Genomic DNA, 16,550 nt, shown 5'->3' with positions numbered 1-16,550 from the left:
TACTTAATTCTGCACTTTATGTTATCCAGTTAACAAAGAAGATGATCTAATAATAAAAACTTGTCCAAGAATTCTTCTATTAATTACTTTGTCCTATTTCATATGCGAAAATTATAGATAAATTTTGGAAGGTTTCTGAATCCATTCTGTGTTAAAAAGTACCCATTCAAGTATAGACTATTTGAAGGAAAAGGACCATTTTGAATATGAACATGCCCAAAGAAATTAAGAAATAATTTTCATACCCGAAAAGGATTAACTTATTATTAGTGACTAAGAAAATCCTTGCTTAACTAAGAAAAGCCCCTACTTTTTATTAGATCAAAACCCTAACAAAATCTATCAAGGTTGTAAACGAGGAATTCTAAAAGAAAAACAAAGAAATTATAAAATAATAGACAATAGGGGTGGGCACGGGTCGGGTATCCGTCCCAAACATGATTTGGCTAATCCGACCCTAATATATCAGATCAGCCATTTTATGACTCTAACCCGCTCCTAATGTTTTCGGGTACCAAAAAAAAAAGGGGGGAGTCATAGGGTACCCGTCCCTAAAAAAACTATTTTTCAATAAAAAAAATTGCTTTCCACTTAATATCAATATGTTTTTCAAAAAAAAAAAAACATGCTTTCCAATTAATATTGGTAGAGATATTGTAATTAAAGTCCATACATCACCATTCTCACACATTTCATCCAACAATCAAACTGATCTTATAAATTTAGTACATATTAGAATTATAATATCTAATGGACAAAATGAAGTTTCATGATAATTTTGATTACATCACCATTATCATATATTTCATTCTTCTACAACACAACAAATATAAGGATAATAAGTATTTGGCAACTTCTCCAACTTCCTTAAGGATGTTATGGTACATGACTGTATCCCAAATAAGTCGACTGTCAAATCAAGTCCGAAAAAGAATTGAACATAGCTAATTATTTTTGGAAAAGGTATAACCAAAATAATCTTGAAAATCTGCACCAACTTCCTTATATCTTTGGAATAGACCTTATGGTATTAAGAGTGATGAAAAAGAAAAATAAATTTCTTACACTAAATAAAAGAGACAAATTTAAGAGACATAATTGCAATAAAATAAATCAAATAAATAAATAAATGAGACACAAATATTTTAATTATCTAACTAACAGAAAATTGAAGCTCCAAACACAAATCTTTGATTGAATTGATGAAATATTTGTAGGAAAGATCGATGAAGGTAGAATAAAAATAAAAAAGATGAAATAGACGAACAATTTTTATGACAGAGTTTCATAAATTTTTATTCGTTTTGTTCATTTGGTTCATGTTTCACCGAGAATATTCACTTTTTTCAAACAAAATGAAGAGAAGCGGATCATATGCGATTAGAATATGAGACTGTGAGCCACTTCACTTGCACTTAAGATTAAAAATTATAAAATTATAAAATGATTCCTAATTTTTTAATATTCATATAATAAACCCTACGGGTCGGATACTTGCGAGTTTTTATTTTTCTAATCCACATCCGTATTCGATTTTTGCGGGTACCCGACCCTCATCTGCCCCGCTAAAAAACATCGGATCGGATATTCTATTTTTCGAATCGGATCGGTGGATTTTTTGCCCACCCCTAATAGACATAATAAAATATTATTAATTAGATTTGATAAAATTCTTCCTCTAGTTTCAACAACCCTTCGTACCTTTTATTTTGGCTCAAAGCTCAAATGGGTAACACCCCAATAGAGAATAGAGCCGGTTTCAATTTATGGCACTTTAAAAAACTTTTTTTAATATAGATATAAACATAGAGAATTTAACAAATGATAGTCAATTTTTTGGATGCAAAAGCAGCAATGCAGTTTTTATCATGTTAAACTAATATCTATGAGTCCGAAATTGGAATTGTTGTGGACGAAAACCCACTGGTAGAATCATTCAGTTAGCGTTTACAAACATGTCTGGGCCAAGAACAAAGGCTTCTTCAATGGCTTAAGGTTCTTTGAGATTATCCTAATAAGAAACCACTCTAAGTTTGCAAGTAACAAAATTGCTATTGTTTAAACATTTTAACCAAAGTGATGCTAAACACTACCATAAGCAAAGACTACTGATCAGAAGTTGTTCTTTGCCAAGAAAAATCATTTGCAACGTCTCCAGTAGAGCATGCACAGACATGGTTCATCACAAGTTCGACCACATATTTACATGTTCACAAGCAAAAGGAGCACAGAAACTCAAACCTCGCATAGCCAAGCAGAGCTTGATCAATAAGCCAGTCATATAGAGGATTACATGACTGCAAACCAGCAATAACACAAGGAAATTGCTTAGCAGGTGTGCACCCTTTAGTTCCAAAAAATCACCAGTCCGTCTACGGTAGAACTTGACTGCTTGCTTGTGCTTGGGAGCTGGAAGTTATTTTTAACATTCTATGCACAGACATGTTCATTCAAATGCTTAAAATCCATGTCATTGTTGTTTGCACTTGTTATGAAACTAAGTATTTATAAATAATTCAGGATTATAAACAATACATCCAAGAAAATGACTGAAGCTCAGCATAACTCAGTGTCAAACTTCAGAGATATGCCCATGCTGAAAAGCTCTTGACAAAGCAACTTGGCACCATAAGGCACATTCACCCTAACAATGTCTTCTGCAGACTCACATAACCGACAGAAAGGGCCACGAATCTTGCGGCCACCGAGCACTGGCCTCTGGATTACATTGGCCATACTCCTGCATTTGCGACAGATATGCATCTCTGAAGAATCGCTGAGAGTGAAGAGGCGTTCGTGCAAATTTGATGCAGCACCATGAGCTATAAGGCAATCCCGTTCCATCTCACCAAATTTTATCCCACCAAACCGCTTCCTGTCTGCCACTGGCTGACGAGTGAGTGGATGGACTGGTCCCGTGTTCCGAAATTTGACTTTATCTTCAGCCATATGAGTAAGGCGTTGATAAAATGTCGGACCCATGAAAACCATAGTATGAATCATTTCACCTGTTCGACCATTGTACATTCTCTCATTTCCCCACCTTGAAAATCCAAGCCTGCCATGTGTACCCCATTAAAACAACTATAACAGACCATGGCATACCAACGGTAAAGTAAAGACATCATGCAAATGATTGTGCATAACATGATTTTATTGGCTATTGCTAAGGTATCACCTCTGAAGTTGGTCTCCTATAGCATCAACAGATAAGGTCGAAAAAGGTGTGGCATATTTCTGTGCACCTCCTAGAGCAATTCCCTTAGCCAATGCAGCCTCTAAAAGTTGCCCAGGAGTTTGTCGTGAAGGAAATGCATGTGGATTAATTACGATATCTGGAACTATTCCTTGTGCCGTAAATGGAAAATTCTCCTGAGATTCTAGGAAACCCAGAACACCCTTCTGCCCATGCATGCTTGAAAACTTGTCGCCCAGACCTGGAGAACGAACCTGATTTTTTTTTTTTTTGGAAAAATAAAATCTTAGAATAAAGGTAGATAGAATAATAAAAAAATCTTAAAAAGGTCACTAAGAAGACTTGTAAGTATTTTAGCAACAGCACACCATATTACATATGCTAACAAAAGTAAAAACACACTATTTTCCAACTCGACATATCCCACTACCATTCAAACATATAAGCAGAAAAGAAAATTTTGATTTCAAGCTCTAAAATTCAAATTTGAGCACAAGTAGACAAGCTAACAAACATCCAAATCGAAACCACAAATTAATAGTTAAAAACGAATCTTTCACTGGTTTATTATTGTCAGAGCATATATATTCTCATCTATAAAGTAGAGGAACAAGCTAATGAGGGAAAGCTCCTGCTGATGATAAAAGAAAATTTCTGTTTTATTCCAAGTTCTTTATGTTTACCCTAAGATGCCTGCAAATTTATCCCCTACACTTTTAGCATCATGAGATAACTTATTAGGAGAAAGAAAACAGAAGGAAAAAGCAAAAAGAATTAAGTGGCTTCACAAGTTGAATGATATTCCACTTAATCATATTCTTTTCACCTCCCACATACTACTCCCTAAATTGTATATCAAACAAGTATACCTGCCTCAGAGATACCACAGCAAAGTTCTTGCCCTCATCATTAGCTGAAAGTACAACCTTCTGAACCATGCCTTTTTCAGTGTGCTTTAGTTTCACACTATGATCGGTCCCTGTTTCTGAATATTTACCTATGACTATGTCACCAGTCTGGAGGCTAGCACCAATGAATGGAAAACCATCATCATCAAGGCTGTCAACGCGTCCAATTTTACTCGGCATCTTTCCAAACTTTACAAAGTCCTCAGGCTTGTGCCTCTTCCCCAAGTTTTCCGTCTCATCTACATCTGATTTGTAGCTTCTTATATGCTCGGATCGGAACATGCCACGCTCTAGTGAAGCACGATTCATTACCAAGGAATCCTCCTGATTGTAACCAAGATGTACGTTAACTGCCACTATAGCACATTGCCCATTAAAATATTCAGGTCGTGGCAGCATTCCTCTATGACGAGGATAGGAAGGCTTTCCAAGAGAATCTGAAAGCATGGTTCGGAAAAGTGGCTTCTGGGGATAATACAATTGATGGATATTTGTATCAACTCTGATACTTGGGTTTGTAGTGGAAAACCCAATAGCCTGTTGAGAGTGCTTCTCAGACTGGTACAAGACCCTTCGTGCATGATCATGGTTAGCAAATGGGATAATTCCACAGCTTAAACCTAATAAGAATGACTGGTCAAGTTCACAATGTGTATATTTCATGGGAGGCTTCTCTTTGCTGCCTGTGTACAACAAGCCAATTTCCCAAGCAGTTACACAATCTTCTTCCTCTTCAGGTCCAATAAGTTCAATGATTCCCCTGTCCAAAAGAGATTGGAAAGAACAGTCCTCCCCTTTCAAATCTTTGATCCTTTTCAGATTCTCAACAACTAGGAGGGGACGAAGAACCCTTCCAGCATCAGAAAATACACGGATTTCTCTATGCTTTTCATCTCTCTTTATTTCCACCTGTGAGTAAATACAGCAGAACAATTCAGACAAGTATAACATTAGAGAGAGATATATATAAACAGCGGCTAAAGAAGACTAATAAAACCATTCCTGCTTTATTTAAAGGATGACATGAAGTTCACTCCATTACTGTTTAACTTCAAAAAGTAAAATAAAATTACTGTCATAACGCTGAAGACCACAAGAAAACTAGGGCGGTGGGAACATGTAGCACTGCATAACAAAAAATGGTTGATTACATTGAGATGATTCACAGAAACATGTCAAAAAGAAGACTTGGTATATCTACAAGTATATTATGTCAAGTTAGTTCATTTTCTTTTCGCCTCTTGCTTTGACTTAAGCAACAATCACCACCAGACAAGAAAAAACTTTACGGGATGGGAAGGCAGTATTTGCATCAATACATTCAACTCAAGCATTTAAATCTTAGACCTTCAAGCATCTATTCACATATAGATATTTCAGTTATTTAAAAAGAAGTTAACAGCATTAGATATATAATAAAAAACGTGGTGAAAAGGTTCTACATATTTTTGCTGAGATAGTCGCATGAAATCAACTTAAGATGATATTGAACAATTGCATATCAGATGCATAATGTAAGTCATTGTTTTAACAGCATCCCAAAATATTTTGAAACAAATTTAAATGATTGAAAATACCTGCTGTGGGATCTCCTTGCTCCGACGCTTATTCTTTAGCTCTGCTACAAATAATGCAGAATCCTTGCATGTCCCAATCCAGTCCCCATCCAAAAAAATCTTGTGCTCTTCATGTGTTGAGGATGAAGTATCATCTTGTAATAATTTTAAACCACAATCAAGTAATTTGTCAAGAAGAGATTCCAATACTGTTGTGCTGACAAGTCCCAAGCTGGCTAAGTTTTTAACAAGCCCACAATTTTCTCCATCTGGAGTAGAGAGAAAGCATATCTTTCCCCAGTGTGAAGGGTGCCTGCATCATCAATTCTAATCATCAATCAAAAAAATACATCAGACCAAAGCAAGTACTCAAGAGGTGCCACGACGGTGGAAAGGCAGAGAGTCTCCAGCCCCCCCCCCCCCCGGGGAAAAAAAAGTATAAAGCTAGCACTATAGCATGTTAATAATAACAAACAGGAATACCAACAAAAATCATGCACGTAGATTAAATTTGCCAGTGTCAGCAACAGACTATGGCTGATCTTTAGAAAGCAATTACTCAAAGCAAGTACTCAAGAGGTGCCACGAGGGTGGAAAGGCAGAGAGTCTCCGTCCCCCCCCCCCCCCCCCAAAAAAAAAACCAAAAAAAAAGTATAAAGCTAGTGCTATAGCATGTTAATTATAATAAACAGGAATACCAACAACAATCATGCACCTAGATTAAATTTGCCAGTGTCAGCAATAGACTATGGCTGATTCTTAGAAAGCAAGTACTCAAGACGATTTTAATCATCAATATAAATAATACACCAGACCAAAGCAAGTACTCAAGAGGTGCCACGAGGGTGGAAAGGCGGAGAGTCGCAGCCCTCCCCCCCCGGCCGCCAAAAAAAAAGTATAAAGGTAGCGCTATAGCATGTTAATAATAATAAACAAGAATACCAACAACAATTATGCACCTAGATTAAATTTGCCAGTCTCAGCAACAGACTATGGCTGATTCTCGGAAAATGTATGACAAGAATCTATTCTATTACCATATGACAAGCTGAAAGTAATTTGTGAAAAGGAAACAAGCTTAGATGAGTTATTGTTCTCACGGATATCTAGCATCACCAACTCTCCCAGTATATGAAACCTGCTGCCGTGTTTTCCTCATGTCAGCAGTCATCTGCAAGGGGTTTGTCCGCCTAAGGGTAGCGACCACTCCAGAAACCCTTTCCATTTTCTTGTAAGGATGTGACCATGCTCCAGTTGAAAATGCTCTTGAAAGACCATTCGAAATGATTGATGCATCCACATAGGTTTCAATGCCCCGCAGTTCATAATCTCCATAGATATCTTTTTGAATAGCCTTCACCATACGCCTCTCAGCATGTTTAAGGTGTACCTTCAGCTCCCGCTCCAACAGCTCAGAAGCCAACTCCAATCTCTTGTTTCTGAAATCATCCCGGTTGTCAACCTTTCGTCGGCCAGTATATGCTTCCAATAGACACTTCACCATGTACCCAAGGAAGCGGGCTTTCTGCTTAAAGCCAGTTAAATTTGGAAACAGTAGATTTCTGATGCATTCTTCCACAGACTCAGCAGGAGGAAATTTACAGTTCTTCAGAAGTTTATGAACGTGATCAAGAGCATTCTTACCTCTGCGGAAGTCCGTACAATTATCATCAGCATCATATATCGATTCAGTAAGTATATTTGCAATTTTGGTGTCTTCAATGTCCAAATTGATCAAATCTACCACCTCTCTATCAGAAGATGCACCAAGGGCAAAAAACAGTATCCACACGGGCATTTCAGCAACAGCAAAATAAACAGAAAGAACTTTTTCTCCTCCAATGATATTCTCAAATTTTGAATTACTAACTAGCTTCAGATACACTCTTTTCCTTTTAGCAATTGGACGGTAAGAAACCATCCAGTTTGGGACACGAGACAGCCAAAGCCTTATCATGCAGATTTGCTCCTGTGCAATAAATGTCTGCAGTAAAACATTTCAGGATATCTAGCAGAAAAAGCTACAAAGAACTACTGAAAATTGCTGTGACTAATCAAATATCGATCAAAGCTCACTGAAAAGGTTTTATGGGAAATTGATTATTCTTGGTCCTTAAAAAGCGTAAACAATGCAAAAGAAGCTAATGACTATACTAAAAGAACTAACACCTGGCAAAAGCTTTGGATCTCAGAAATGATATAAATTCTTGAATTTTTACTTGGCGAGAAAACAAAATTCACAAGCAAGGATGAAACACAAGGAATTGGTAGGTGCAATTTTTTGTCAACGTACATAAGTTTAAGAAATGAAGAAGGGAAAGTTGAAGAAAAACAAAACAAACAGATGGCCTTATACTAGAAAGCAAAGATTAGCATGCTCTTAATACTTTCTACAGCCAGAATGCATGTTTTACTTTAACCCCAAGCACAATAATGAGGATGACTGCATTCCATGCAGTAGTACAGATTCTCGGTCCAGCCCTTCACAAGCTTAAATAATTAATTTTTGCAAATAGCAGCTACCTTCATCTCACCATTTTCACTTGCTTTTGATACACTCTTCTGTTCAGACTTTTTAATTGAGGCAATTTGAATCCATATCCACACAAACAAAGCTTAAATGGATTTGGATGATTAAAAACGCTTAATGACTTTAAATGGGCAACAATTTAAACCCAGTTAATTTGGTGGATTTAGATGGGCTATGCATGTCATTTATAAAAATTCAATTATCAAAAATAGAATGGAATCAACTCACTGAAAAGAGGGAAAAGGAGGAAAAGATAATTATGTCAGACAAATTAGTATCAAGTAAGCGTGGTTTAAGGTTGATGAGTTGGGAATGGCCAGGATTATGATCAGCAAGGAAGTGGTTCTGGAGACTCAAAGACTTATAGTTGGTCCAGGTGAGTTAAAGAGTGTCAGCCTTGTCAGCATTACATCCTTGAGATAAACAACACTGAAAGTGTCCATGGATAGTTTACAGAAGCTTGTTGTCCATGTCAACTTTGGTTGGCAATATTGTTAAAGGACAAAAACTAGTTGTTTGTATTTCAATTATCAAATGGCTGTAACTGGATTAGATTATTTTTATCCACCAAACATTTAAGGAAAACTACAACCATTTATCCATTTTGGCATTTCTACTATTTGGTAAACTAGATTTTAAATTCCAAATAGTTGATCATGGAGGAAAACTTTTGTGCTTTGAACAACTAGCACAAACAAACTTACAACTTTATTCAACAAGAACAAAACAAGGTTATCACCTTTTCAGCACCCTTGATAATGAAATATCCACCATGGTCAAATTCACAATCATCCTTTTCGGCTTCATTCATCCAACATAACTCAGACCTCACCATAACAGGGAGCCTCCCAATTATGATCTCCTTCTTCTCCTCCTTTTCACAATGATTCTCTACATACTCTGCCATTCCAGTTTTTGCCTTGTCACTTCTTAGAAGCTTCTTGGTGTAGACCTTAAAAATAAAAAAAAAACAAAAACAAAAGGAAGACACATATCAAAGTCAAAAGTGGTAGAAGAAAAAGGAACTATGATTACCCCAAAACTTTGATCATTGTTGAAGATGAAGTCATAGGGAAAGGGATTTTGTGTTGTAGTAGTAATTGATGGACAACACAAGCAAATCTCAAGTCAGTACAATCAATTTAGCATCTTTCAAGTGCTAATGAATTATTTCTGTTTAAAAATAATTCATATGCATTATGCAGAGTTAGTGCAAAAATTTTCCTAACACAAGTAAAGATTAACGGCACATAATCTTTCACGTAAATTTGCGATTTTTTTTCACGCATTAACTATAGAGGGATTCCATCTTCTTTCAGATGTTAATAGAGAAAAATGAAAGACAATAACCCAAACAAATATGTAAATAATATCACAAAGTAAATAAGGCCAGAGAAAAAATGCAAGCTTCTGTGATGAATACGTCAACATTTTATACAACCACTAACAGTTCAAACTCTAGCTAATGCAGACGTGTGACAAGCTAGGTATATAATCTCCAAGCATTGATAAGTAACTCAGTAAAGAAACTACTAAAGCAACAGTAGTCTGCATTTACCATAGAAAGCTCTATTAAGAGTTGCATTATCATATTCATTTTCCTTTTAGTATAAGGAATCAGATACATGCACAATATCAACAAAATAGACTCAAGATTCATGCAAGCAAATGTTAACGATACTCTTCAGTTTAAAACATGAGATGATATCTAACAAGCGCATGATTGGAAAATTACACGATAATAGTTCCTCTAAATGAATAACAAGATGTGTGAATCGACTTCTATCTACACAATAACATGGAAGATAAAGAGCATAACTAGATGCTACGGAACTCTCCAGACCATTTCAAGAGTGGATTTAAAGAATTTATAAAATCCAGATGAATGTGTATACCTGTACATGAGTCTCCACTTTTATCCTAGCTGAATAAGTCATGTTCTGAAGCCGGGCATGACGAGGAAGCACTTTTAGATACTCGTTTTTACCTTCTCCAAATAACTTCTCACCTATCCAAATGTCTGGCTTCTCAAGAATGACTTTGCCAAACTTTATAGATGCGTATTTCCAATCTCCATCACCCCGCTTTGAAGGATCAAACCCTGGCTCAACCACAATCTCACCAACAGAGTCAAAGACTTCTTGAATCCGATACTTGACGAAATTATTGTAAGAATTGATTTGATGACTAATGAAACCATACTGTTCAAAAAAGGCCGTTGCTGCCTTCTTACAAAATTTCTTCAAGAAATCTTCACCCAACTCCCGTAGGGTTATAGAGTTGAGCATGTCATCGAAATCATCAAAGTCAATGTCATCAATATCCATCGATAAGGATTGATCAAATAAGTTATCTTTGCTACTCCCAATTCCCGAATCTTTTATGGCATCAGATGCATCCATTAGTATCAAATTCCCCTATAATCAAAAGAAAGAGAAATCAGGTAACTACAGATTTTTGCTTCTACAAGAACTAGAACTTACATATATATGACATGGATATCTAATGTCACAACCAGAACCAGAATCCACCTAATCAGCCAAATTACAGTCATTTCTACAGGTAAAATATAGAGTAGAGTTCAAAATCAGATTATTGGATGCAGATTTTATTCACCAGCAGCCAGGATAGAAGCATTTCCTTCTGAATGGAAACAACAGCAAAATTCATTACAAAGAATTCACATTGCAACAGAACTTTTTTATTTCAGCACAACATTTTAACAATTCCAGGTCCTAATTTTCATTTTTTCTTCTTATTTCTTTTAATTTTCTTGGTCTTGCATTCCCATTTTTCTCAGAAAGATATTAAAATCAAACGCCTTTTCCTTAGCCCCAAACTACCAGAGATTCCACTATCATAAAGAAAAAAAGAAGCTAAGAAAACTTTAAAATGTCAAGAAAAAATAAAAGAACAAAAACAGCCTCTTTCTATCCAGAAAAAGCAACATTGCAAGGATTTCACTCTTTATCTACTCCAACAACCACAAACCCTACGCTATAGAACCCCTCTGAAAAAACCATCAACATGCATGAGAATTAAGGGGTTTCCTCAAATTTCTCTCACCCACCCCCATTTTCAAGCTTTCCCCAAAAAATGAGAGAAAAATAAATACAAAATAAAAAAGGCAGAGAATGTCTTAAATAACAAACTGAAGCACCGAACCCTTCTGCATTTTTTGGTGCTCAAAAACATTCAAAAAGAAAACGTGATTTGAAAAAAAAAATGGCGAAAATTTATAAACTCAAAAATGTAGACAGAGAGAAGATGAGAAGAAAACTTACACTTGCTTTTCAGTTTTGACGAAAGTTCAGGCGATGGAAACTATGAATAGAGCGAGAACAAATAAGCACGCCTTCTGCAAGAAGACTGAGGAAGTGGACTAGTGGAGTACAGCTTTGAACAGACAAGGCGATTCCTACCGCGCAAGAAATTTGTGCCCGCCCTTCTGTATAAAATTGTATGCTATTTTACTATAGTTGATATGTAGATATTAGTAATATAATTTTCCAAATGGAAAGGACCGAAAAAAATATTAACAGTATTTAATCTTGCTCAATACAAGATATTTTTATATAGGGCAAAATGTCTCGATAGCTCTCAAACTATTTAAACGTTGAATTTTTAACCCTCCAACTATTAAGTGAATGTTTTTAGCCCTCTATCTAATTAAATGGTATATTTGTGGTCTTTCCGTCAGTTAAAGTCGTTAAGTTCAACAGAAAGAGCGAGCAACACGCGCGAGGCATGGGGATAAGTGAGGGGCGTTTTCGTCTGCATACCATATCTACTAGGTTAAAACATGAAAGGAAACCTCCTCCTTCATATTTTCATGGTTGCTTCCATGATTTCCAAAGTGCTTGCAAGAAGAAACGGTCGAAGCGAAAAAATGCGAACACATCAAAGTCCTTCCATCCCCAATTGCGGATGCGGCAAAGCTTATAAGATGATTACTTCATGGACTGACAAGAATCTAGGAAGGAGGTATGCTGTTTGTGTAGATGGTGGCTACCAGCACTGGTCTTGGCTCGACGGGGAAATGTGTCACCGTTCCGTAGAGTTAATACTTGGTTTTCTCAAGAGAATCAATCAGATCGAAAAAGAAAGAGATGAAAGTGAAGATGTTAGAAGAAGGTTGGAGAGAAAGCTGGAAAGCAAGAATCAGAAAATAAGAGAGTTGCAAAAGGAGATCTGATCGCATAAATGGTTGAATAAGATTCTCATGAGGCTACTTTTGATCACTTGGGTCATTGTGATACTGCTTGTTTGGGTTCAAAAAGGAAGGAATACAAACTATATGTGACAAATTGAAGGTGAAAGATGAAGGCTCTCTTTTAGATTCTCTAAGTATAGTAGCAAATGAACACTCTATTTTGGGCTGTTTAGGTGTAGTAGCAAATGTACATGAACACTTTGTTGTGGAATGTTTAGCTAGTTTAGTGAAGCCTGTGTATGTTTAGACCAAATTTGTAAGCCCTATTGTTGATTGAATAGCATGATATTGCTATTGTCAATTAGCTACTAATTCAGTCATGAATGTTAATGATAGTGTGAGTTCATTTGAAACATGTTAGTAACCAAAGCTGAACAGGTACCCATTAATTAACCAAAGTCTTGATCCCATAAACAAAAAGTAAGTTTACACCAAACTGAGTTTCCAGTCAAATCAACCCCTAAAACAAACCGAGTTATCACAAATCAACCCTTACAACAAAAGGAAAATTTCCAGCCAACTAATTACAATTGAGAATCAGCACATATCCATGAACAAAAAATTACAATTGACAAAGAGAGAGTTGTTGCTGGCCTTGCAGGTTGACATCATCTACAATTATCACCAAATGAGAAAAGGAGAAGTAGTTGTCTCTCGTCTTTCATTCCTTTACCTTCTTCCAGACCCTCTTCCTCGTTTTCCCCTCCCACTCCATTTCCCTCTCCAATTCCCAATAGTGAATGGAGGGTCCTTTCCCAAATAAGCATAGTTCAAATTTATCATTCCCTTATCTGCATCAGTTAAGGGTCTCTTAGAAGCAATCCTTCCAAGTCGATTGTTATGCTGTTGATGAGCAGGTTGCTATGGCTATTAGGAGTGCTCATGTGTAGAGTCTTATTGATGGGATGGCTTATGTGCAGCCTATTGATGGTGGGAATGCTCCTGTGCAATCTCTGACTGCTTGGATTGGTTCTGCGCAGGTTGCTGATGCAACCCTTCATGGGTAGTTTGCTATGCTCTCACATGCTGTCTAGCTTTCCCCCGAGCCTATTTGACGTATCATCATTTACAAATTACATGGATACATTATGTCTAAAAAATTGATACCAAGGTGCAACAAGGTTTAAAGCTCCTGACCTGCTGTGATGTATTTGTTGCTGATTCCTGCCCTTCATTAACTACTGTATGCTGTTGATCTCCCTCAAACACCCTTGAATTGTCCTCTTTTTTGCAGGTTGCTGCATTATATCATGCTACACATTTTCTGCAATGTATCACAACTCTTCACCTTAATTTTCTTCCATGATGTTTACCTTTAGTTACATCCCTTCTTCTAGCTTTCTTGGGGCTCCCGAGTTGAGCTACAGTCAAAGGTGGGTCCAACACTGGCATTGATGAAGGGGGCCAATGATCTTGACCACTAATAGGTTCTAGTACATTATTATAGATCATGAGGAACAGCTCCTTACTGTAACACTTATCTAACTCTTTGTGGGGGCTACCATTGTTCATGTGAATAGAAGCAATGGCATGACAACAAGGAATACCACTCACTTCCTATAACAAACATGTGCAGTGTCTTTTTTTTTTTCAAATTAATAGCAAACTGGGCCCCGCGTGGGCCATGAACTTGATAACCATCAATTGAATTGAAAATTGGCTTCCATTGACGTGCTAATTTGAACCTGTCTTCTACAATTTCCCTAATTAGTGAGCCTGTGAGACCTTTGTACCTTTTCGTTGCTAACTTTCTTGTGTGAATCCTTTCCATCAGCATAATTCTAATTGACTCTAGCATTGATATAATGGTTTGTTCTCTTACCTCCAAAATACGTGCATTAAATGACTCACATAAGTTATTTACAAGCATATTAGATGTAGTGTGAGTAAGAAAGAAAGCTTTCCACCAGTGTCTAGGAGGTGGAGCATTCTTGACCCACTGGAAGGCCTCTTTGTCATACTTTTTATGTCCTCCATGGCTTTATTGTAAAGGAGGACTGTCGTGCTGTTGGCAATATTCCAAAGTCTGTCCTTCAAATCTTGTCCTAGATGCTTTTTCTTGAAGTTCCTATGCATATGCTACACACAGTATCTATGTTCAGAGTTAGAGAGCACGTCTGAAAGTGCTCTATCTAATCCCTGTAGCAAGAACAAAGAAATAGCTAAGTGTGGTACAAGTTCATGTTGATTAGAAATAAAATAATGCTGTGATGCAGTAAATGCCATAGCTTCTGCTAATTAGAAATAAATGTGTAGTGAAACTAATTATCAATTTCTAAGTCACCCTTCAAAAGCATCAAGAACCACCTCCACTATGCATATGCTACACGCAGTATCTATGTTCAGAGTTAGAGAGCACGTCTGAAAGTGCTCTATCTAATCCCTGTAGCAAGATCAAAGAAACAGCTAAGTGTGGTACAAGTTCATGTTGATCAGAAATAAAATAATGCTGTGATACAGTAAATGCCATACCTTCTGCTGATTAGAAATAAATGTGTAGTGAAACTAATTATCAATTTCTAAGTCACCCTTCAAAAGCATCAAGAACCACCTCCACTATGCATATGCTACACGCAGTATCTATGTTCAGAGTTAGAGAGCACGTCTGAAAGTGCTCTATCTAATCCCTGTAGCAAGAACAAAGAAACAGCTAAGTGTGGTACAAGTTCATGTTGATCAGAAATAAAATAATGCTGTGATACAGTAAATGCCATACCTTCTGCTGATTAGAAATAAATGTGTAGTGAAACTAATTATCAATTTCTAAGTCACCCTTCAAAAGCATCAAGAACCACCTCCACTACTCAGTAGCTTCTTTTTCTACTACTGCCCCACGCAATGGGCCACCAACCATTATTAGGATCCACTCTAATTGCAGCCAACAATTGTTCTGGATAGGAGCCCTTAATGTGGCAACCATCCAATCCTATGATTGGTCTACAACCATCATGAAATCCTCACTTCACTGTACCTAAACAACAATACAATCTCATGAATCTAGAATTCCCACTAATAGTTCTAAATGAAGTAAACATCACCTCCATAGTACTACTAGCATGAGTTTCTTTTTTATCTCTTCACAATACTCCCATAGTTTTTAGTATTGTGCTTCAGCAAAACCACTGACCAGCTGAACTGCCCTTGCCTTTGCCTTAATAGCTACTCATCTGGATACCTCAGCTTTGTAGTCTTCGTGCACTGTTTGTCTTAACTCCCCAATTGGCATGTGAAGGTTTACCCTTATCCTCTCAACATACCTGTCGGCCAACCATTTGGCATTCAAATTCTTGTTTTTCCAAGCGTGATTACAGTTTTCGTGTACATCATTCATTGTTTTCACCACCAGATCATTTGTTCCAAGTACCTTCTTAATCGAAGCAAAGACAAACCATTGACAGGGTTCTTTGCATTTGGTCCTCACTCTTTTTGGTCCACATTGGCTTTCCCAATCTAATACCATACTCTCTAACAGTAGTCTTAAATTGGGCTCTTGATTCAAATTTCATGCCCAACTCAAATCTCGGGTTAGCCTTGAATTTCTCCATTGAAAAGTCCTTATATCTCCCTCGATACCCATCTTCCTCCTCAGATGATCCAACATCACTGTTTAGATGATCAACTATATAATCTTCATTGAATGGATTGCTCTTAACCCGTTCTCCTACTGGCTGTTGGCTTGCAAGTCTAGATTTTCTCTTTCTTACCTGTTTTTTCTTACCTACAGGCTATTGAGATGCCTAGTTTTCAATCATTTGTTCTTAGGTTTGCTGGACATCTGCATCAGCTTGTTGGCTTGCAAGTCTTTGCCGCTGTTGCCTGGTTTTTCAACTTGCTGATGTCCTAAGTGGCTTATTTGACTGCTCTAAAACTTGGGTGTAATTATTGCCCTTGCCCTGATTTTCATCTCCTGTGGCATAATTCATATCAACAAGTAGATCTTCTAGCAGCTGCTCATCACCACAATATTGTGACAGCCCCACCTTCCCCTAAGGCGAACCAAAGGGGTTAGCGAACTGCCTGCCCAACTCTCGCCAGGACTAACGGTTCAGTTTAGAGCGATCTAATACGTTTCGGAACATACAAACGCGCTTAGACAAGCCAAAACTTCAAAATAAAATAAAAAAAAATGAAAACGGAGTCGGCCATG

At 37.0% G+C, this 16,550-nt stretch overlaps 1 protein-coding gene across 1 annotated transcript; it reads right to left on the bottom strand.

The window, feature by feature from the left end:
- Positions 1–2,054: 2,054 nt before the first annotated feature.
- Positions 2,055–11,628, bottom strand: LOC113780958 (DNA-directed RNA polymerases IV and V subunit 2-like). Its single transcript, XM_027326750.1, has 8 exons — positions 11,475–11,628; positions 10,086–10,607; positions 8,930–9,142; positions 6,761–7,644; positions 5,682–5,973; positions 4,066–5,013; positions 3,179–3,450; positions 2,055–3,058 (listed from the first exon to the last, which is right to left on the bottom strand). The coding sequence occupies exons 2-8, from the start codon at positions 10,590–10,592 to the stop codon at positions 2,557–2,559; spliced, it is 3,618 nt and encodes a 1,205-aa protein (XP_027182551.1). The 5' UTR covers positions 10,593–10,607; positions 11,475–11,628; the 3' UTR covers positions 2,055–2,556.
- Between the last annotated feature and the right edge of the window lie 4,922 nt (positions 11,629–16,550).

Source organism: Coffea eugenioides, chromosome 8 (genome assembly GCF_003713205.1).
Source record: "Coffea eugenioides isolate CCC68of chromosome 8, Ceug_1.0, whole genome shotgun sequence".
NCBI lineage: Eukaryota > Viridiplantae > Streptophyta > Magnoliopsida > Gentianales > Rubiaceae > Coffea > Coffea eugenioides.
This window is presented reverse-complemented; position numbering and strand designations above follow the sequence as displayed.

Bases quoted from the DNA above. Each gene is read 5' to 3' on its own strand.
- LOC113780958 (XM_027326750.1), bottom strand. From the start codon at position 10,592: ATGGATGCATCTGATGCCATAAAAGATTCGGGAATTGGGAGTAGCAAA. The intron at 7,645-8,929 runs GTGATAACCTTG...GTTTTACTGCAG, and splicing joins TTATCAAGGGTGCTGAAAAG to ACATTTATTGCACAGGAGCA. The intron at 5,974-6,760 runs GTGAGAACAATA...TTGATGATGCAG, and splicing joins GTTGGTGATGCTAGATATCC to GCACCCTTCACACTGGGGAA.